The 24,053-nt window shown below is 43.3% G+C and overlaps 1 protein-coding gene across 4 annotated transcripts in view; it reads right to left on the bottom strand.

The window, feature by feature from the left end:
• Positions 1-24,053, bottom strand: part of NOTCH2 (notch receptor 2) — a 133,101-nt gene that overhangs the window by 50,084 nt on the left and 58,964 nt on the right. For 2 of the 4 annotated variants that reach the window (XM_073356270.2, XM_073356269.2), the window contains exons 6-11: positions 20,873-21,106; positions 19,265-19,420; positions 11,150-11,338; positions 9,825-9,938; positions 7,249-7,362; positions 2,038-2,271 (exon numbers count right to left, since the gene is read on the bottom strand). In XM_073356270.2, coding sequence (XP_073212371.2) covers positions 2,038-2,271; positions 7,249-7,362; positions 9,825-9,938; positions 11,150-11,338; positions 19,265-19,420; positions 20,873-21,106 — 1,041 coding nt within the window. Of the gene's footprint in view, positions 1-2,037; positions 2,272-7,248; positions 7,363-9,824; positions 9,939-11,149; positions 11,339-19,264; positions 19,421-20,872; positions 21,107-24,053 lie in introns of those variants that run through there. The other 2 variants (XR_012160294.2, XR_012160295.2) reach the window with 2 other exon arrangements.

Genomic DNA, 24,053 nt, shown 5'->3' with positions numbered 1-24,053 from the left:
CTGGGGCTGGTTTTATTCAATATCTTCATAAATGATCTGGAGGATGGTGTGGATTGCACTCTCAGCAAATTTGCGGATGATACTAAACTGGGAGGAGTGGTAGATACGCTGGAGGGGAGGGATAGGATACAGAAGGACCTAGACCAATTGGAAGATTGGGCCAAAAGGAATCTGATGAGGTTCAATAAGGATAAGTGCAGGGTCCTGCACTTAGGACGGAAGAACCCAATGCACAGCTACAGACTAGGGACCGAATGGCTAGGCAGCAGTTCTGCGGAAAAGGACCTAGGGGTGACAGTGGACGAGAAGCTGGATATGAGTCAGCAGTGTGCCCTTGTTGCCAAGAAGGCCAATGGCATTTTGGGATGTATAAGTAGGGGCATAGCAAGGAGATCGAGGGACGTGATCGTTCCCCTCTATTCGACATTGGTGAGGCCTCATCTGGAGTACTGTGTCCAGTTTTGGGCCCCACACTTCAAGAAGGATGTGGATAAATTGGAGAGAGTCCAGCGAAGGGCAACAAAAATGATTAGGGGTCTGGAACACATGAGTTATGAGGAGAGGCTGAGGGAGCTGGGATTGTTTAGCCTGCAGAAGAGAAGAATGAGGGGGGATTTGATAGCTGCTTTCAACTACCTGAAAGGGGGTTCCAAAGAGGATGGCTCTAGACTGTTCTCAATGGTAGCAGATGACAGAACGAGGAGTAATGGTCTCAAGTTGCAGTGGGGGAGGTTTAGATTTGATATTAGGAAAAACTTTTTCACTAAGAGGGTGGTGAAACACTGGAATGCGTTATCTAGGGAGGTGGTAGAATCTCCTTCCTTAGAGGTTTTTAAGGTCAGGCTTGACAAAGCCCTGGCTGGGATTATTTAACTGGGAATTGGTCCTGCTTTGAGCAGGGGGTTGGACTAGATGACCTTCTGGGGTCCCTTCCAACCCTGATATTCTATGATTCTATGATTCTATATCAGCACGTGGTGCTCTGAGTCCTCATCTACTAGTGTGGTGAAACTCCATTAAGGTGAATAGAGTCAATGAGTAACAGGAGAATTTGTTTCCTTGTATCTAATCAGCAGCCTTCCAGCATAAGAATCAGCCATTTTGGACACAAGAAAAATATTTTTGCTGTTTTACCTGTGTACAGTCTGAGAGGGACTGCCTCAATTCTGAGGATGGGGAAGAAGTGAATTAGTTGTAAGAGAGAATACTGCCCAAGTATACAGAGTACAACAAACACTACTTGTATTGTTACAGCAAAAACTGTAGCAAGAACAGTGGAGAGAAAAGTGTAGCTCTAACTAAATGTGCAAGTAAAGCTTTCAACAGCATCAAGTCTGATGCTGCAATATCTTGGATGTGTTATGGTGTACATTCCAGTTTGTTAATGTATGAAAGGCTAAACTCTTAACACTGAAATAAAAGTTGTTTCAAAGTGGCAGATTTCATGCCATTAAAGTCTGTAATTAAAAAAAAGAATTTTAGCAATGTAGTCCCATTGACTTCAATAGGATCATTTGTGAGAGTGACATTATATTACTGCCTAAGTGTTTGCAGGATCAGGGCCCTTTAATTCTCAATATTTTATTTTTTTCCCTATAGCAATTTTCCCAAACAGAATGCCCTTACTAATACTTAGATTAAAAAGGATGGGTCAAAGCCTTGTAGCATCCTTGACTCACAGATGTTCAATCCATTAGACAGTGGTGCTGGTTGCAAACACAGCATGAGCTATTTGTCTATCAATTTTATGTTTGTCTTCTCACTGTAAGGATGCTAATGAGGCCCTGGATTTGCACTTTGCAGCACAGATGAGCATTTTAAGTGTGAAATTTCTTAGTATTTCATATTTTACACTGATACTTCCTGCTAACAATTATCTAACTAAAGTACAAAAGACCCACTTTAGAAATTTAAGATTATAAAAAGGGAAGTAAATGACTAGCTACATGAAGATAAAAAATGATAATTTCTGATAAGAGTGTGACTTTTTTTAAAGTCTTGAGTTTTATCTGCCCTGCCATCTTATGCTTTATGTACCTGAAGTGCCCAGGAGACAGTTGCACTGATAGCCATTCACCAAGTCAATGCAGCGTCCTTCATTGAGGCAGGGGTTACTCTGGCATTCATCTACCTGCTCACTGCATATGGCACCCATGTACCCAGAATTGCAGACACAAGTGTACGAATCAATTCCATCCTGGCATTCACCATGGTGGCAAGGGTCAGGGTCACAGTTGTTGATATTCTCTTCACACAAAGTGCCAGTAAAACCTAAGAGAAAAATGAAGAGCCGTGATTAAGATGCTTAGAGATATATTATATGATGTCCTCTGCACTGAATATCAAACACAATAACACAGTGTTTGTCATAAACATAACGGAAGGGTAAACACCTTTAATACCTCCTGGCCAGAGGAAAAACCCCTTTCACCTGTAAAGGGTTAAGAAGCTAAGATAACCTCGCAGGCACCTGACCAAAATGACCAATGAGGAGACAAAATACTTTCAAAGCTGCGCAGGGGGAGGGGGGTGACAAAGGGTTCTCTCGGTCTGTGTGATGCATTTGCTGGGACCAGAGCAGGAATGCAGGTCAGAACTCCTGTAAAAAGTCAGTACGCAATCTAGTTAGATATGTGTTAGATTCTGTTTTGTTTAAATGGCTGATAAAATAAGTTGTGCTGAATGGAATGTATATTCCTGTTTTTGTATCATCTTGTAACTTAAGGTTTTGCCTAGAGGGACTCTCTATGTTTTGAATCTGATTACCCTGTAAGGTATTTACCATCCTGATTTTACAGAGGCAATTCTTTTACTTTTTCTTTAATTAAAATTCTTCTTTTAAGAACCTGATTACTTTTCATTGTTCTTAAGATCCAGGGGTTTGGGTCTGTGTTTACCTATGCAAATTGGTGAGGATTTTTATCAAGCCTTCCCCAGGAAAGGGGATATAGTGCTTGGGGGGATATTTGGGGGGGGGGGGGGGGAAGACGTTTCCAAGTGGGCACTTCCCCTGCTCTTTGTGTAACACTTTGGTGGTGGCAGCGTTTAACCTAAGCTGGTATGAATAAGCTTAGGGGGTCTTTCATGCAGGTCCCCACATCTGTACCCTACAGTTCAGAGTGGAGAAGGAACCTTGGCAGTGTTCATCATAACAAATTAGCAAAATTGTATTCAGAATATACAGAACTGTTTGGGCACCTAACCTGTAACCCATCTCCCAACCCCAGAGAAGCCAACAGACCCTGTATGGTGCACAAAGCACAGTGTGCCACAGAAAAAGCTGCATAGATAATCTTTGCAACAGAGACGGATACCTAGAATGCATTCAAATCTGAGCAATTATGAGGAAAATGGGGAGGAAAATATTCAAATTACTATCAGAACTGTTTATTGACATCCATATGAAACAAACTGAAGACAATCCCTTCTCTTACTAGACTACGAGTAATAATACTAGATATTTCCACTATCCAGCAGCCCAGAGGGCTTAACTCTTGTCAATACAAGAAATTAATGCACAGGCCTTGAAAAAATTGACTTTTTCACTGAAGCTTTCCTGGAGGTCTGCAGAAAAGGTAAGTTTTAGCTCAAAAATCTTTTAGTCCTCATGGCTGGCAAGAACCTTTAAACACTCCAACCATGAGCCAATTGTAAGGTGATACACTGCTGTCTGCTAAAGGCTGCTGACATGCACCTCCTGTGCCTCTGCGCAGTAGAGAGTTCTCCATATTTAAATTTATTAATTAGAAAGCTGACTGAAAATATTATTACAATACTACAGCTATTAAATTTAATTACTATAAAGTGTCATACCCCACTGATTCATTCCTTTAAACTGAAGGAGGCAGGACAAGCATTTTTCACCCTGGCTTAGAATGATTTAGTCCTAGGTCTAGGAATTGCCAGGTACATTTTTCAGGCCCTGTTAATGCACTATTATAATGTGGGTGCCCTATAATTTGAGACATTTGGAATTACAGCAGACAAAGCCCTGGAGAACATAGTCGGGGATGATCCTTCACATGGAGCAGAATAGAGGAGTCCTGGTACAAAATCTTTTTTTCTATCTATAATGAATGATGCCATGCAAGACACTTGCTCTCAGTGTCTCCATCACAGAAATGGAGGGAAAGAGGAAGCCAGGGACGTAGCAGTTCTTTAAACAGACACGCTAGTATTTCAACTGCATGGCCATTCACAGTTGCTTTCAGTCTCATTTCCTCAAAACTGCCCATGTTCATTGTACCCCATGTCTTTTTTCCTTTTCTGGGAAATCCAAAGTCTCTCTAGGGAAACAGGCCCCAGCCTGTGTGCCCAAAATCAGCACCTGCTTTTCAAGGTCCTGCATGTCCTCAATCTAGTTAGCACTCTGATCCGGTGTTGCCTTTTCCTGGCACTCCTTGAGCAGCCCACCCTTCTCGTATTGCCGCTCCTCCTGGCACCCCTCCAGTCAGGTAGCCCTGTATTATATATGGCTGCAAACCCCTCTTTCCCCTCCCAGCAGCCTTTGCTAAAGATTAATAACTAAGGCTCCCCTTCACACTGAGTGAAAATCAGCTGGACCACGCCCTATCTTGAGTTAGGCACAGACTTTCCACAGCTGCTTGCAAGTCCAGAAAAGGTTTGGGTTTTTTGTTTTCCTAGTTTCAGAGTAACAGCCGTGTTAGTCTGTATTCGCAAAAAGAAAAGGAGTACTTGTGGCACCTTAGTCTCTAAGGTGCCACAAGTACTCCTTTTCTTTTTGTTTTCCTAGTGACATTTATTCTGTCACAATCAGTATTCAAAAGAGAATTCACGTGGTAACAACGCCTCTTCTCTGGCCTAGAGCCATTGCATTCTGATATTTCTGAAACTTTTCCTCTTGCATCTATTGCATTCCCTGTGGATTAGCTATTAAGAGGTATCACGTTGCTTTAAAACTGCAAGCCATCGTAGAGACACACAGTTTACAAGTTGCTACCATACCCATTCACAATGTTCTGACAAGAGTCTCGAAGAGGGTTTCTTAATCCCTGGAATTACACACAAAATAAATGCTACTTCCAGAATTTTCATAGAAATGCTTAACACGGTCAAAAGATGGAATAAGAGAGATTTATGGAGGCAGAGATACAGTCTAGTCTCAGGAACCTGATACATCATTCTGTAACTGGGATGACGTGGTCTGTGTGTGCCAGGTTCATTTTAGAGGAACAGTATCAAAACACATCCTCCTGCATATTCTTTCAAACTCATTAAACAGAGAAAACTGATTTTTTCTTTACCAGGAACCACAAGCTCTAGAGCTCCCATTTCTAGCGGTTGTTCTATAGCAATTCGGTCTTCTTTTGAGATACTGATGTCTGAACAAAATCTGGAGTAAAACTATGGCATAGTCTGCAGTGTGATATCTTGTCATATCGTATGATGCAGAGCCATTTCTGAATAAAGAGAGATGCTTCCCAGTCAGCCATTGGCTTGTGTTGGATTCATAGATTTTAAGACCAGAACGACTTTTCATGATCATTTGCCCTGAACTCCTATGTAAGAAGCCATGCAATTTCACCTAGCAATTCCTATGTCAAGTCCAATAACTTGTAGTTGAACTAGAGAAAGTCTTTTAGAATAACAGCTAGTCTTGATAATAAGGACTTCATGTGATTGTAAATTTACACAACTCTTGATAATTTGTTCCACTATTTTAGGACTGTTCTGCTGTTTCTTGCATAGTCTTCCTCTTCCAAAACTGTTGTGAACCTGTCCCGATAAAGCCAAATAGCATTTTGGTAAATTCTGTTGTTTCTAGTAGAGCCAACGTGTTAGGTGCTGTAAAAACATAATGGAAGGCAAGGCTCCTGTCCCAAACAGCTTAGTGTCTACTCATTCCCTGTGTAGCATTATTAGACTATTCCTGGCACCCTTTGCCACTTCCCTTCTTTGGGGAAGAGGACTTGCCCAACATAAAATGAGGACCAAAAAAAAGGAAGGAATGTTTTATTTAAGTCTGATCTAAAGTTAGGGGTTCAGTTCTCTGGTACTTTTAGGATGTCTCGGGGCAAGTCTGTCTCTGTGGATTCTGTACAGAGCAGAGTACGTTATTGCTGCTAAACAACTTATCTTACCTTAGCCGCTTTTTAAATAGAATTTGACACTTGGGATGGATTCACTGATAATAAGCCAAAATGAATCCATCCAGACTAAGAGTGCCTGTCTGAGACAGTGGCAGCTGCAGGGGCCTCTTTCCTTGTACCACAGTTCCTAGAGCCTCAAGAGCCCCGGTGATGTGGGTTTAAAGCATCAGATGTTACAAAGTGGGAAACTGAGGAACAGGGGTAGGAAACTTGTTCAACACCTTTGGAAATAAGTGGCCAAGATCAGTCCAGAATAAGAGTCTAATTGACCCAGTCCTAAATGAAGCCTCACCCAGCAGTTTCTGCTCAGAGCTGAAGAGTTAAGGCTGGTCTTAGACAGCTCTAAGGCACCTGCAACCTTCTGTTTGAACTGACGTCTTGTAATTTTTATAGCTATATCAGGCCCATTAAAAAGCTATGTTAAAAAAGTTTAGGCTGGAAAGTCATGTACTTAAGTTAGGAACTGTCACATTTGAGGTTGCAAATGCAACCTATGAGCTGAATGTCACCCAGAAGAAGATGGTTTTATCCTTGGCTCTGCCATGGAGTTCCTATGTGACCCTGGGCAAACCACTTAAATCAGACTTTTTGGCAGGTGGCTACTAACTGTGTACCACATTTCCTGGGTGTTCAACTTTTAAGGCACTATGTACGCTCATAGCCCATTCCTCACAGTTATATTAAGTAGTTTGGAAGCAGACAAGCAGGAAGCAATACAGTATAGCATTGCTCTACCCATCTTTCTTGGTCTCAGGCAGTTTTCACTTGGGCCCATCCTGAAGTCCCAAAGAAAGCATTCCATGCTGGGGAATCCCCGAATGGAAAAACACCAATAAATAGGGACTCTTTGTATGGAAAAAGTGATGACACTGAAAAGTGAAGCTAGACTTCCTTCCAGGCAACTGTGAATCCTTTGGTGTTACAAACCAGGGGACTTCTGTCCCTAAGAGACACTCAGTGCTGCCCTCTGCTGCAGAGAGGTAGGCAGCAAAGATTCCTGGAAAAAAGACCTTCAGAGACAGCACAGACCTAATGCTTCACTGCCCATCTCTGCTCACTACATAGGCTGCACATTCTAGTTTCTATTCAAGGGGCTCTAGCCACTGCGCTGAATGTGAGAAGATGTGACAAGGCTAACCTGTGGCACACTGGCATTCGTAGCCATTTGGATAATCAATGCACTTGGCTCCATTTAGACAAGGTGTGCTGGAGCAATCATCAATGTCGATCTGGCACACAGCTCCAGTGAAACCTGAAAGGCAAGAGGAAAGTGAGAATCCTGAAGCTATTCAGAGTAGAATCCATCCCCTGTCCCTTCCTGCTCCTCAAACAGGCCCACCTGAAGAACTGGCCAATTTGCAGCTTTTCAACCAGCCAGTTTTTCTCCTTGTGACTGCCATTTTGGCTCCATAATTTAAGCTCTCATTTGTTAGATCTTTAGATTTTATGGTTAAGAAGAAGAGTGTTGAATGTTAACAAAGAAATGGATACTGGCCACCTGCCAGAGTCTGCAGACAGCCTGAAATTGATTCTGGAGAAGTGTGAACTCTTCTCATTAACCGTAATGAGTTGTTAACTCTGAATCCTAATGATACTTTCAATGTCATATTGTTAGCTACTTACCTCAAAGTAAGAAGGACAATCATTATGATTAGGCTTAGAAGAATTCAATTTTTTAAATAATGTCAACAGATAGTATTGATGTTCATTTTTAAGCATTTTTTCTATTTTTATCAATTTAAATTTTCAAAGTTGCAGGAAATTATGGAGGGGTCAGACAATAATTATTTAATGAAAGTAGACATTTTGAGAGTCAGAAAGGTAAAGCTTTATTAACATTAAAACATTGTCAACATCACGTCAAAATATACAAAGTAAATATTCTTAAATAAAAGAAGAAGTTTTCAGGAAATATAAGAAAATGCTGCTTATCTGTGAATTTTGATTATAGTCAATGGAAATACTTTTGCTGTGAAATCAACTTTTACCTACATTTACCGACAAAAATCAAATCCTTCAATGCCTAAATATGATCTCTGAAACATCTCACTTTGAAATGAACAAGCTTGGACTTGAGTGGAGCTTTAGAGAGTACCACCACTTTTCTCCCCATTAAATCTCTGAGCACAGCGTCAATTGCATCAAAGAGTAGGCAGACTTTGGCAGATGTATTGCTCAGGATTAATTCTTAGCAAATCTTTAAAACTGCTCACATATAGTTTAGTAGATCCAAACTGTGTTTCATCATTAGCCCGCACCCCTCCCTGGATTAACTGGTTCCTGGTCCAGCAAAACACCCTGCCAAGAGGTAACTTCTATCCTCCAAGTCAAAAGGGCAGGAACAATCTTTGTGATACTCAGGATATGTCACACTGCAAGTGAAGGTATGCTTATAGTGTTCATCTGACTGGCACAGGTAACAATGGCAATGAGGACATGTTGGCACAGGTTAGCTGGCCCAGTTTCAGCTCACCTGAGACTCTGGGTACCTACTTAGGTTGCTGGCCTATGCCACAGGCAATGCCTCCACATCTTCACTGCTATTGTTATCCACCCTAGCTAGATTAAAGCAAACATGGGCTTGCATATCTGTACTTTAGTAATACTGTAACTTGCAAAGCAAAAAGAAAAGGAGTACCTGTGGCACCTGACTAACAAATTTATTTGAGCATAAGCTTTCATGAGCAAAGCAATACATCTTCATTTGCAGTGCAGACATGTCAGAATAGGGCTGGCATGGAACAACAAGAACAAAGCAAAGGGAGGACCCTCCACAGTGGTATGCTTGGGAAACAGAGGATGCCATCAACAAAACAACAAATGGAGGAGACTTCGGGCAGTCAAAGTGAGGAACTCCACATGAAGAAATAATTCATCTATTTCTAACGCATCCCCTTAGCCACAATTACAGCTAAGGCTAACACAGCAGTATGGGATGCACTGTACAGCACAGGACAAGATGTCCCCATGCCTTACAACGCTTTGTTATTGATAACGCCTATCAACAAGGTAGTAGATTGTGTCAGTTATGGTGATGCAGTGGCACCAGGAGAAGGGAAGAGAGGACTCAAGAACTACTTCTGGGGGGAAGGGACTGAAGGAAAGTGGAGATTTCCCTGGGCTGGCCCAGGAAAAAAAGCATTTAATTCTCCCCCGGTTGGCTTACAAGACATTGGACCTTAACCTGGTGACCTTGAACCTGGTGCTGGTCCCTTAGATGAGCAGCAGCCCCTTTCTGCAGAGAATTCTGACTCCCTGTACTGTGCTAGCGACTTAACCATGTTGTGTTGCTGAGCAAAGGCTCTCACCTAAAACCTTGAGGAAGCCAAAAAAAATTATGTGGAGGATGAAAACTGGTTCAAATTAAAATAGATTTAAAATATAATCTCTACAGACTTTGGTCTGTAATTCACCATGACATTCTTAACAAGTGAAGTCATGGCTGTAGCTGCTGTGTAAAGCTACATGTTCACTCTTAACATTTGTCCAGTTAAATGCACAGTGTTAATGTTGCATCAGGGTAGTTGCATATTAAATTTATTTAGCAAGTATTACAGCTAATAATTTCTGTTCTCCTTTAAAGGAATTCTAACTTGGGCATGAGCACTCTGCAGGGAAGGCACATCCTGAGCAGATTTGCATTCGCTCCATTCCAACAGTCTGTTGTGCCCTTTGTAAGCAGAAGTAGAGGTGGTGCAGGAGAGGAACCCTTACCAGGTGGGCAGACACACTGGAAGCGATTGACTTTATCCAGACATTCTCCATTGTTCACACAGGGATTACTCTGGCATTCGTTAATCTCCAGTTCACAGTGCACACCTTTAAACCCTGGAAAGGATAACAAGGAATGGCAGAAAGGCTTTAGAAAGTGCTGGGATGTTGGCTACACCTTATTCCAGGACTGAAAATCAAAACTAGATTTAACTGAAGTAGAGATTCCAGTTTGTATTGTCATTTTTGATGTAAAGAGACCATACTTTAAAGGCATAAATACAAGAGTTACAGTGGAGTTTTCAACTTGAACATTACATTTTCAGAGCTGCATGCATGATCTCCCAATATCACATTAAAGACAGAAATCTGAATTAAAATGTACCATTTTCTTCTGCATGCTGAAAAGAGACAGAGACAATTATGTTTTTAATGATTTGGGAGGTGACCAAATACACTGGTGCCCATCAACAGAGTCACTGACAATAAAAGGAGATAATTTACAAAACAAAAGAAAACTTTAACTCAGCAGGTAGTCACTCTGAAATTCACTCCCACGGGAGGGCAGGGTCAAAATACTGTATGTGGATTTTGGAAAGAGTGGAGCAACGCCTTCATTTGTTACTAGACTTAGTGAGTAAGACTTACTAAGTCTGGTTAAATTCACTTTATGTTTCAGCGTGTCAGCTCATTACCTAGTGGAGTCATGAAGGAATGGTTTTTCTGTATTTGCATATCACTGCACAATTGGCCAAGGGCATACCGGTTTTTTCCCTGAAGCACTGGGCATTGGTCACTACTAAAGGGAAGTTAATAGGTTGGACAGAGCATTGGTGTACTTGATGTGGTAAACGCTACAGAGTAAAGATTTCAAACATGTCAGAAAATATTTTTAATAGTGATATCTATCAGTCTATAGAATAGCTTCCCAATCTACTGGGAACTGAATCACTTGCAACATTGAAAACCTAGACTTGACAAAGCCCAGGAAATTATCCAAAACCAAAAGTTAAGATACAAAGAGGGTTAAGAAGTAACCAATTTGTGTGCTTGTATTTAATTTAACAAGCTAGGCCTTGCTCACTAACAAATTACAGACTAGTTTCTCTTTCTGCTTCACACCACCCTGCTTTCTCCTCCCCTCACACACCAGCAAGACTTCACAACCATCTGCCCAGAGCAAATCATCTCCAGTGACTTCATTCAGCACAGCTCTTGGGCACTCCCATTACACTCTGGCACAGTGGACAACCCTCCTCTTCCTCACACTTCTGAGCTTTTCTATCTTTGCTAGAAGCCCCATCCCAGCTTGGAAAGTGTCCCCTTACCTGGCATGCACAGACATGTGAACCCTCCAATTTTATCCAGGCAAGTGGCATCATTCTGACATGGTTCGGAAAGACATTCATTAATGTCCAGTTCACAGCGAGGCCCTGTGTACCCCTTCAGACATTCACAGTGGAAGGAGCCTTCTGTATTCACACATTTCCCGGCATGCTCACATGGGTTGCTGTTTGCTGCAATAGACATATATTTATATATCAGAATCTACTTTTCTGGTCATGACAGCCTCAGCACCATCTCCAGTCAGGCCTTTCTCGTGCCATTGCCTCCTGACAAGAAGCGTAGGGCAGAAAGGACTCTTCTTTCTACTGTGAGGTGCCTGCTGCCTTTTCTGTACCTGAGGAAAAATTCAATGGCATCCTGTTTTCAGATAGGAAGAGAAATTTCCCAGCCTTATCAACAGGTCAAGAAGAGCATTCTGGTCTGTACCACTGCTCCTCTCCTCACTCCCATGGAGCTGAAGATGGCATTGACAGAGGCACCCAACCGGGGATCAGGGCACTCAAGCCTCTTTGAAGGCCTCATATCCAAATCACCTCTTCAACTTGCCCACCCACTTCAGGGCTGAGGCCTTCAGGATGCTCCTGAGCCCAGGTGACAGCCAGGCCTTTGCTACCTATCTCAGTCAGACTAGCCTTTAGGGCCCTCTCCTAGAGGAGCTTCACACAGCATTCTTGTCCAAGGTAGGGTAGAGGAGTAAAACTCACTCAAGGAATTGCCCTCTCCAGAAGACACCAGCACCAGGTATGCTGGTTAGTGATGGTCTTCAAGAGGTACTATGGGCAGTGGGCACACACAAAAATCTCAGTGTCAAGGTTGAAAATGTGTTAGACAAGCCCCAAAATATTAGCTGTGCAAAAATTGCAACTTCTAAACAAATGGTAAGAAGTCTGGAAATGTAATTAAAGAATCTAGCTGCTTCCTTGCTGTTAGACATAACATCATTAACCTCTACCACATGAAGGACTGAAACAGCTGACATATAAACTCTGAGGCATTATCCTCAAAATAGATTTGACACAGAGATGGTCCAAAACAACCAAACAGGGAAAAACAAGATCTCATATAAATGGAAAGGTTATATCTGTTTGCTCAGGAAACAGGTACACTGACCCTAAAGTGCTACAGCAACAACCTGAACTGGATGGAGAATCAGACATCCGAGATAAAAAAAAAAGTACCAGTAGCAAAGAGAAAAGTGGTTCTTGAGAGAGCACTAAGTGGTCTAAGTAACCAAGCATCAACATAACTGATGAGCCCAAGTGACCAAGAGCCACCAGGAGCAAGTGGGCCTTTGTCAGGGTCATTCTTCTGCACACTGGGAGCTGCAATGGAAAAGCTGCTTCTGTTATCTAGTCCATCCCTCCATGTCCTGGTGCAGACTCAGTGGCTGATGACTTCATTGGCATGTAGACCCAACTTTGGGGTCCACTTTGGAAAGAACAAACCCACACTGGGTGAGTGAGCCAATCAGCAATCCATTTTACTCCTCCTGCCAGATAAATGAGCTTAATCCCAGGGAACAGCTGCTGTTGGGGCAGAAGTAACTGGATCACTGCCTTTCCTTATTTCTCCCAGCAGCGAAATGAGACTGTTATCACAAACAGTCCACTGGTATCTGAACCACCAGGAATAAACTGGAGAGGCGACAACAACACTATAAAGATTGCAGATTAGGCTATATTGGGAAAAACTGTGATTGCCAGTAATAAAAAAGGTCATACTGGGTCAGACCAAAGGTCCATCTACCCCAGTATGGTATTCTGTCTTTTGACAGTGGCCAATGCCAGGTGCCCCAGAGGGAATGAACAAAACAGGTAATCACCAAGTGATCCCTCCCCTGTCGCCCATTCCCAGATTCTGGCAAACACAGGCTAGGGAAACCATCCCTATCCATCCTGGCTAATAGCCACTGATGGACCTATCCTCCATGAACTTATCTAGTTCTTTTTTGAACCCTGTTATAGTCTTGGCCTTCACAACATCCCCTGGCAAGGAATTCCACAGGTTGACTGTACATTGTGTGAAAAAATACTTCCTTTTGTTGGTTTTAAACTTGCTGCCTATTAATTTAATGTGGTGACCCTTAGTTCTTGTGTTATGAGAAGGAGTAACTAACACTTCCTTATTTACTTTCTCCACACCAGTCATGATTTTATAGACCTCTATCGTATTCCCCCTTAGTCGTCTCTTTTCCAAGCTGAAAAGCCCGTCTTTTTAATCTCTCCTAATATGGCAGTCGTTCCATACCCCTAATAATTTTTGTTGCCCTTTTCTGAACCTTTTCCAATTCCAATCTATCTTTTCTGAGCTGTGGCGACCACATCTGCACACAGTATTCAAGGATTTATGTAGAGACAATACAATATTTTCTTATTATCTATTCCTTTCTTAAGGATTCCCAACATTCTGTTACCATTTTTGACTGCCACTGCACATTGAGTGGATGTTTTCAGAGAACTATCCACAATGACTCCCAGATCTCTTTCTTGAGTGGTAACAGCTAACTTAGACCCCGTCATTTTATATGTATAGTTGGGATTATGTTTTCCAACGTGCATGACTGTATTTATCAACACTGAATTTAATCTGCCATTTTGTTGCCCAGTCACCCAGTTTTGGGAGATCCTTTTGTAGCTCTTCGCAGTCTGCCTGGAACTTAACTATCTTGAGCAATTTTGTATCATCTGCAAATTTTGCCACCTCACTGTTTACTCCTTTTTCCAGATCATTTATGAATATGTTGAATAGGACTGGGCCCACTACAGTCCCCTGGAGGCAGGGGTGAAAGTAACTTAAAGGACTTACCGGCATGCCGGAGTCCTGAGCGGAGGCGTGGCCTCAACCAGAAGAGGCGGGGCCTTTAAAGATTTAAAGGCCCCAGGGCTCCAGCTGGGAGCTCCAGGGCCTTTAAATCACCCCCGGAGCTCCCAGCTGCAGAGACTCTGGGTCCTTTAAATCACTGCCCGAGCCCGGCTGCCTGAGCCCTGGGGTAGCAACGGCAGGGCTCAGGTGGCGCTTTGAAGGGACTGGGGCTCCCCGCAGCGGCTGGAGCCCTGGGCCCTTTAAATCACCGCCGGAGCCCTGCCACTGCTACCCAGGGCTCCGGCAGCAGGGCTCGGGAGGCGGTTTAAAGGGCCCAGGACTCCAGCCGCTGCAGGGAGCCCTGGGCCTTTTAAATCGCCAGCCTGGGGAACCCGGTCCAGTCCAGCACGGCGTACTGGCTCTTGCCAGTACGCCGTACTGGACCGGACTGGCTTACTTTCACCTCTGCCTGGGGGACACCACTATTTACCTCTCTCCATTCGGAAAACTGACCATTTATTCCTACCCTTTGTTTCCCATCTTCTAACCAGTTACCAATCCAAGAAAGGACCTTCCCTCTTATCCCATGACAGTTTATTTAACTTAAGAGCCTTTGGTAAGGGACCTTGTCAAAGGCTTTCTGAAAATTTAAGTACACTATATCCACTGGATCCCTTTTTTCTACATGCTTGTTGACCCCCCCACCCCCTCAAAGATTTCTAGTAGGTTGGTGAGGCATGATTTCCCTGTACAAAAACCATGTTGACTATTCCCCAACAAATTATTTTCATCTATGTGTCTGACAAGTTTGTTCTTTACTATAGTTTCAACCAGTTTGCCCGTACTGAACTCAGGCTTACCAGCCTGTAATTGCTGAGATCACCTCTGGAGACCTTTTAAAAAATTGGTCTCACATTAGCTATCCTCCAGTCATTTAGTACAGAAGCTGATTTCAATGATAGGCTACAGACTACAGTTAGTAATTCTACAATTTCACATTTGAGTTCCTTCAGAACTCTTGGGTGTATACCATCTGGTCCTGGTGACTTATTACCGTTGAGTTTATAAATTTGTTCCAAAACCTCCTCTAATGACACCTCAATCTGGGACAGTTTCTCAGATTTGTCACTTAAAAAGAATGGTTCATGTTTGGGAATCTCCCTCACATCCTCAACCGTGAAGACCGATGTAAAGAATTCATTTAGTTTCTCCACAATGGACTTATCCTCCTTGAGTGCTCCTTTAGCATCTTGATCGTCCAGTGGCTGCACTGGTTGTTTAGCAGGCTTCCTGCTTCTGATGTACTTAAAACATCTGTTGAAATTACTTTTTGAGTCTTTGGCTAGCTGTTCTTCAAATTTGTTTCTGGCCCTCCTAATTATATTTTTTACATGTCATTTGCCAGAGTTTATGTGCCTTTCTATTTTCCTCACTCGGATTTAACTTCCACTTTTTAAAGGCTGCCTTTTTGCCTTTCACTGCTCCTTTGACTTTGTTGTTTAGCCACGGTGGCACTTCCTGGTTCTCTATGATTTTTTAATTTCGGATATACAGTTAAGTTGAGCTTCTATTATGGTGTCTTTAAAAAGTTTCCGTGCAGCTTGCAGGGATTTAACTTTTGGGGCAGTACTTTTTAATTTCTGTTTAACTAACTTCCTCATTTTTGTGTAGTTCTCCTTTCTGAAATTAAATGCTACTGTGCTGGGCTGCTGTGGTGTCTTCCCCGCCATAGGGATGTTAAATTTAATTATATTATGGTCAATATTACCAAGAAGTCCAGCTATATTCACCTCTTGGACCAGATCCTGTGCTCCACTTAGGACTAAATCAAGAATTGTCTCTTCTCTTGTGGATTCCAGGACTAGCTGCTCCAAGAAGCAGTCATTTAAGGTGCCAAGAAACTTTATCTCTGCATCCCGTCCTGAGGTGACATGTACCCAGTCAATATCGGGATAGTTGAAATCCCCCATTATTATTAATTTTTTAAATTTTAATAACCTCTCTAATCTCCCTGAGTATTTCACAGTCACTGTCACCATCCTGGTCAGGTGGTCAGTAATATATCCCTACTGCTATATCTTATTATTAGAGCATGGAATTCCTATCCATCGAGATTCTATGGTACTGTTTGGTTCATTTAAGATTTTTACTTCATTTGATTCTACACTTTCTTTCACATATAGCTCCACTCCCTCACCAGTGTGACCTGTTCTGTCCTTCCGATATATTTTGTACCCTGGTATTACTGTGTCCTATTGATTATCCTCATTCCACCAAGTTTCTGTGATGCTATTATATTAATATCCTCATTTAAAATGAGGCACTCTAGTTCACCCATCTTATTATTTAGACTTTTAGCATTGGTGTATAAGCACTTTAAAAACTTGTCACTTTTTAGCTGTCTATTACATGATGTCTTCATAAATATCTTCATAAATGATCTGGAGGATGGTGTGGATTGCACTCTCAGCAAATTTGCGGATGATACTAAACTGGGAGGAGTGGTAGATACGCTGGAGGGGAGGGATAGGATACAGAAGGACCTAGACCAATTGGAAGATTGGGCCAAAAGGAATCTGATGAGGTTCAATAAGGATAAGTGCAGGGTCCTGCACTTAGGACGGAAGAACCCAATGCACAGCTACAGACTAGGGACCGAATGGCTAGGCAGCAGTTCTGCGGAAAAGGACCTAGGGGTGACAGTGGACGAGAAGCTGGATATGAGTCAGCAGTGTGCCCTTGTTGCCAAGAAGGCCAATGGCATTTTGGGATGTATAAGTAGGGGCATAGCGAGCAGATCGAGGGACGTGATCGTTCCCCTCTATTCGACATTGGTGAGGCCTCATCTGGAGTACTGTGTCCAGTTCTGGGCCCCACACTTCAAGAAGGATGTGGATAAATTGGAGAGAGTCCAGCGAAGGGCAACAAAAATGATTAGGGGACTGGAACACATGAGTTATGAGGAGAGGCTGAGGGAGCTGGGATTGTTTAGCCTGCAGAAGAGAAGAATGAGGGGGGATTTGATAGCTGCTTTCAACTACCTGAAAGGGGGTTCCAAAGAGGATGGCTCTAGACTGTTCTCAATGGTAGCAGATGACAGAACGAGGAGTAATGGTCTCAAGTTGCAGTGGGGGAGGTTTAGATTGGATATTAGGAAAAACTTTTTCACTAAGAGGGTGGTGAAACACTGGAATGCGTTACCTAGGGAGGTGGTAGAATCTCCTTCCTTAGAGGTTTTTAAGGTCAGGCTTGACAAAGCCCTGGCTGGGATGATTTAACTGGGAATTGGTCCTGCTTTGAGCAGGGGGTTGGACTAGATGACCTTCTGGGGTCCCTTCCAACCCTGATATTCTATGATTCTATGATTCTATGATTCTATGTAACTGAATGGGAATTTTCTTCATTTGACTGTTTCTCATCAGATCCTACCTGTATTTGATCATCTTCCATCCTCTCCTCCTTACTAGGTCATAGAGAATCTCCATTAGTAGATCCTCCCCAAGGGATGTCACTGTCCGAACCATGTGCTCCTCCACACCTGCCGGCTTTCCCCCAGCCCTTAGTTTAAAAACTGCTCAATGACCTTTTTAATTTTAAGTGCCAGCAATCTGGTTCCATTTTGGTTTAGGTGGAGCCCATCCTTCCTGTATAGGCTCCCTCTTTCCCAAAAGTTTCCCCAGTTCCTAATAAATCTAAACCCCTCCTCCCTACACCATCGTCTCATCCACACATTGAGACCCTGCAGTTCTGCCTGTCTAACCGGCCCTGCGTGTGGAACTGGAAGCATTTCAGAGAATGCCACCATGGAGGTCCTGGACTTCAATCTCTTTCCCAGCAGCCTAAATTTGGCCTTCAGGACCTCTCTTCTACCCTTCCCTATGTCACTGGTACCTACATGTACCACGACCACCGGCTCCCCACCAGCACTACACATAAGTCTATATAGAAGTTTAGGTTCTATAATTATATGAGCCAAGCAAAGGTCCTAATGGAGAATCAATCCTATTGAGACTCCCTGAAGAGAGTATGAACCATAGAATTTAAGGCCAGAAGGGGCCATCAGATCATCTGGTGGGGTTTATTAGATATGCAGAAGGAATGGGATAGAAAATATGGAAATCATGCCATTATATAAATCAATGGCATGCCCCCAACTGGAATATGGTACAGTATTACTGATTTCAGTACATCAGAAAGAATTGGAAGGGGTTCTGAGATGGATAAGAATTATTAGGGACATAGAAAAACTTCTATGAAGACAATGGCTTGGGAGCAGACAGATAAGATATACAAAATAAATACATACATGTATACAAAATATACAGAGAAGATTCATTGGGATCTTAACCCTGTCTCATAACACAAAACCAGAGTCATTCAGTGACATTTAAAGGTGGTATATACAAAATGGTTGAGAGGAAACATTTTCCAATTAACATAATTAGCTATGGAACTCATTACCACAAAATGTAATTGAGGCCATAAGCTCATCAGGTTTAATAAGGATTAGAGATATTATATGGATGACATGAATATCCAGAGCTATAGCAGTAAGTATGGGAAGAGTTATGGAAGGAATACAAGCTCTCTTGCTTCAACCTCTAAGTATTGGGGATTAATTGGAAACTTCTGTGAGGGCAAGTATCCCATAACTGACTACGCAGGGCTTCTTGCACCTTTCTCTGAAGCAGCCAATACTACCCACTCTCAGAGACCGGCTTCTGACTAGATGGATCTCTGGAAGTCTGGTACTTCTGAGTTTTGATTTCAGTGACAGACTCCAACATCTGGGCAGTCATTTAATTTCTATTTCAGCTTCCCATAGAGAAGTGTTTCAGAGTAGCAGCCGTGTTAGTCTGTATCCGCAAAAAGAAAAGGAGTACTTGTGGCACCTTAGAGACTAACAAATTTATTTGAGCATAAGCTTTCGTGAGCTACAGCTCACTTCATCGGATGCATGCATGCGATGAAGTGAGCTGTAGCTCACGAAAGCTTATGCTCAAATAAATTTGTTAGTCTTTAAGGTGCCACAAGTACTCCTTTTCATAGAGGAGTGGTCATTCTAGCCTACGTTTCAGAGCTGGAGAGAGGTTACAATGTTCGTAAAGTGCTGTGAAGATCAAAAGTACGACGCAAGTCTTAAATTGTTGATGGAACAATGCAAAACTGTATCCTGGGCCTTTGTATCACATAGATCACGTACTTCACCAAGCTGTTCCTCCATCAGTTTCTCAAGTAGAACAATCCACAAACCTACCTATTAGCAAAAGCACAAAGAGCAGATGGGAACTCACCCATAGCACACTCATCCACGTCGTCAGTACAGTCTGCTCCTTTATAGCCTTGGGGACAGGTGCAGATGTAGTGTCCATTCAGAGGGTTGGTATCACACAGAGCTCCCATCAGGCATGGGTTGCTAACACATGCATCATCCAAGTGGCACAGGAGACCTACAGAAGCAAAGGAGGTCACACTAAGCAGTTCATTGAAAAGAATAAAATCTCTTCATCAGGTTGCACTACACATTTAGCATTCTCCACACTGATTTTTTTAAGGTCCCATTTCCCATGCCAAGAGGCGACTGGAACCATGACAGAAGATGATGTCTTCTGCAGACATTTGCCATTGGAATCTGACCATATACTGTACAGCATAATAAAATGGCATGTCATACTGCTGTGGTTTCAAAGCGTTTGTCAGTACTCCTTGTATGCTATAATGGTTTAGTGTTTAAAGCATCAGCTGGGAGCACCTCTTCCTCTTTCTCTCCCCGCCCCAGCTAGCATGGTACATCTTCTGGTGAACACACCAATGCAGCTCCCTTCCTCAGTCCTCAACCTGCTCAGGAGCTATTGCATAGCCTCCAGACTGCCAGTGCAGCTCCCTTGGTATGTCAATGCTCTTAGCTTCTTATCTACACCTGCAGGGGATTCCCCACCAGGCCAGGTAAGGCAGCTTTAAAGCACCACTCCTCCTGTACGAAGCCACGTCCCAGTTCCCCACTTTAGTTGTATGGGTGTGTTATCTCAGAGGCACAGGAGCTCCAAAATCCAGTCCCCCCATTCCTGGGCTCTGGTTTTATAGACAAGCTGTATTCCAGTTCTTGCACAGGGCCCCATCCAACCATACCTTCTCAGGGTAGTACAGCCCTCACAGGGTCTGCAAGTAATTCTTCCTCCCTTAAATAAGGGATCACAACGGTCTTTCCCCTTGGTGTGTGCAGGGTGGCCAGTTTATCCTGCCCTTGGTCACAGAGGAGTCCCTTACCACCCACAGGGTGCCATCAGAGAGCATTCGGGCCCCACACAGTGATGCAGCTGCCTGCCCTGAAGTCCAAACTGCCCCAGTTTCTCCTTGTCCAAGGCCACTTCCTCCACACTGCCCGAATGTGCCAGGGGGCCTGGGTGTGAGCCAGGATCTATCCCTGTGCCATGTGCACACACAAGGACAGTTAGGGTTGTCCTGTTAGCCTTCATTTATGCTTTTAAGCACTTCTATTGGAAGCCTCAACGTTAAACAATTATAATCTTACTGTTCACAATTTATCCTGTGACAGGCCAGATGCTGGCTGGTCTTTGCACAGGTGAGGAGGGTGCAGAGAGTATAAGAAACCTTCCCTTTCACTTGTGCTCCTGCATGCATGGCTAGGAACATTCCCAAGAGAGGGTCCTCTTCCACACAAGTGGTGGATGGTCACAAAGAGGAGGGTGCATTACACCCTCTCACCGAACAGGGGAGCTGCTCCTGCAGTGTGAGCTCCCTAGCCAGAAATGAGTAACACTTTTTAAAGTTTTTTAAAAGGTACATTTTAGTTTACTTTAGAAATGGTACCCTACACCTCTAGCTGTCCGCCGGCAGCACAGAACAGCAATCCCAGAGCTATGCACATTTCTCATCCTTACCTGTCTTTCCTTCTGGACAGATACATGTAAATGAAGCCACACGATCAATGCAAGTGGACCCGGCAGCACAGGGAGTATTGAAACAGTCGTCAATGTTCTTACTGCAGTCCTCCCCGCTCCAGCCATTGACACAGACACAGCTGTGGCCTCCATTGTGGTTGGTGCAGGTCCCTCCGTTCTGACAGGCGTTGGGCTGGAGCTGACATTCATCCACATCCTCAGTACAAAACTGACCTGGCAAGTCAAGAGGATGAGTTTAACAGAATTCCAGGGAAGCCTTCCACAAGACGCCATTCCACTATCTGAGGGAGAGTCAGAAATCCTGAATACGGGACAGTTTGTGGAATAGAAAATGACAGTCTTGGGAGTACTTCTAAGAAAAACATAATTGATTAAACACACCCAGGTACCCACTATTGCTTTAACCTCTAAATGGAGGTGACCCATGCATTGCCAAGTGAAAACAGATATACTTGCAACAAATAAGTCCTTTGGGCTAACAAACAACTTCATCAGCTTACCAGTGCCCTGTCTGAGCAGTTAGTGTCCCAATCCAGTCCTTAGCAGGCATAGCTATTAACACAACTATCATGTTCACAGCCTCAACAGAAAGGCTCCTGGCCATTTAGTTATTGTGACAATGAATTTTCCTCCAGCCCTAGAAGGGGAGGCACACTGCACGTCAAAGGGGAGGCACACTGCCTTGGAAGAACATATCGTGACAAAGTTCCTCCTCTACCTTGGTGGGTCTTGCGCATATTGGCGGATTTGCTCACCTTGGAGCTTCACGGCAGCCCTCAGTTTGGCCGTTTTCGTGAACCCACAGTCCAGGTCAACTCCTCCTGTGTCTGACCAGGAGTTAGGAGGTTTGGGGGGAACCCGGGCCTGCCCTCTACTCTGGGTTCCAGCCCAGGGCCCTGTGGAACGCAGCTGTCTAGAGTGCCTCCTGGAACAGCTGTGCGACAGCTACAACTCCCTGGGCTACTTCCCCATGGCCTCCTCCCAACACCTTCTTTATCCTCACCATAGGACCTTCCTCCTGGTGTCTGACAATGCTTGTGCTCCTCAGTCCTCCAGCAGTATGCCTTCTCACTCTCAGCTCCTAGTGCCTCTTGCTCCCAGCTCCTCACACGCACACCACAAACTGAAGTGAGCTGCTTTTTAAACCCAGGTGCTCTGATTAGCCTGCCTTAATTGATTCTAACAGCTTCTTGATTGGCTGAAGGTGTTCTAATCAGCCTGTGTGTCTTAATTGTCTCCAGAAGGTTCCTGATTGTTCTGGAACCTTCCCTGTTATCTTACCCAGGGAAAAGGAACCTACTTAACCTGGGGCTAATATATCTGCCTTCTGTCACTCCCCTGTAGCCATCTGGCTCGACCCTGTCACAATATACATGGGGATATGAGCAAGGAGTAGTTTTGCAGATACCTATCCTAGGGGTATCTGCATCATGTCTCTGGACATGACCAGTATAAACTAGATGTTGCTAGAAGCCTGAGCAGACTCAGAGTATGTCTACACAGGAAAACTGCACAAGACTAGCTTACCCAAGCAAGCTTGAATCCAGCTAACACAAGTACCAATAGTAAGGGCAACAGAAGTGTGGGTTTCAAAGCAGGCTAGTAAGCCGAGTACATATCCAAGTCTGTGCTGGGCCTATATTACCTGTTCTGAACCCCGTGCTGCATGTCTTCACTGCTATTGTTACTTGTACAGGCTGGATTCAAGATAGCACAAATAGGCTAACCTGTGCAGAACTTTTACTGTGTAAACATACCCTCAGTCTAAAGTGCATGCTCCTGGAGTTAAAGATCCATTAAAGATGCTGTGTTTCTCTTGCCTTCTGAGTGTTAACTTATATCCAGTCAAAGACTGACTGATTATTTTCTCCTCTAAGTCCACTGAATTTGCAAAGAAAAGTCTCAAGAAAATGGCATTAGCTTTAGCCATGCTTTGAAATTTTTCTCAACAGCTTGCGGGCTGCAGTGAAAGCACCAGAAGTGCAAATGGCCTTTTTTGTCTGATAGGCTTAGCATCAATCCAGGTGTATAATGCCTGTCGTGACACCATGCAGTAAGAATGAAGGCATTGACTGTGGTCCTGGAGTAGATTAAACTGATTTTAAAGATCTATATCGAATGTATATACATATTTTTCCCATCATGGGGACACTACTTTGCAGAGTTAAGGTTGTTTGGGTGATTTAACTGTGCATTTCCAGACTAACATGCCTGCTAGTTTAACCTTCGCTCTGAATTTCCTGGATCCATAATGCTAATTTGTGGGATAACTACAGTCCACTAATAAATGCTCTAAATTATTGACGTGCTCAACTGTAGCTCCATGTTAATGTAGTTTGTCACAGCAGTTCCATATTTAAATTATAAATATGAGCCATAAACAAGAAACCAAGAGAACACTACCATGTTTTATGACAGAACACTAACAATTTGAAGATATGTAGTGTTCATCCTGAATTTTTTTTTCAAATTATAACTTTCAGTTCCAGATTCAGTTAGGTTCTGGCCACTTCACACTGATTTAGAGCAACACAAGGCAACTGGAGAGCACTGCCCAGTTAAGCTGGGTTTACAGCTGCTTTGAATCACCAGAGCCTTGGTGTCTCTCTCCTTCCTGCTCACCACATTTTCCTCCCCCCAACACGCAAATTTCCTTTTCCTCCTGCACCCACTTATATCTTCCTGAACATCTTTCCATGGTTTCCCCTCCAGGCTGAGTAATGCATCAGGCCGTTTTTGAGGAGACAGTTCAAATTAATCACTGCTGCCAACTCTTGGGATTTTATCTTATCTTGCGATATTTAGTGTTTTTTAAAGCCCCAACTCCTGGACTTGTGTGAATACATAAGAATTTCAGTTCTCATTTTAAAAAGTTTCCAACCCTCCTGATTAAGGAAGAAAAGCTTGAAATCATGCCCCAAGCATAACCCTAGAGGTTCAAAAACCAGAAGGTAAATCAAAACCCAACACATATTTTTAAAAGCCTTATGGTTTTTAAATGCTTGGTTTTGGCACTACTGGATTAGTGGTCATTTTTCTAGTTACTCTTCATGACTGGAAGCTATTCTCTCAGAAGTTGGCATGTCTTCAGAGAAACTCAAGGACTGCCCTCTTTCAAAGTGGTAATCATCATCTATTGTTCTTAATGGGACTGAGGACA

This window comes from Lepidochelys kempii, chromosome 8 (genome assembly GCF_965140285.1).
Source record: "Lepidochelys kempii isolate rLepKem1 chromosome 8, rLepKem1.hap1, whole genome shotgun sequence".
NCBI classification, from domain to species: domain Eukaryota; kingdom Metazoa; phylum Chordata; order Testudines; family Cheloniidae; genus Lepidochelys; species Lepidochelys kempii.
This window is presented reverse-complemented; position numbering and strand designations above follow the sequence as displayed.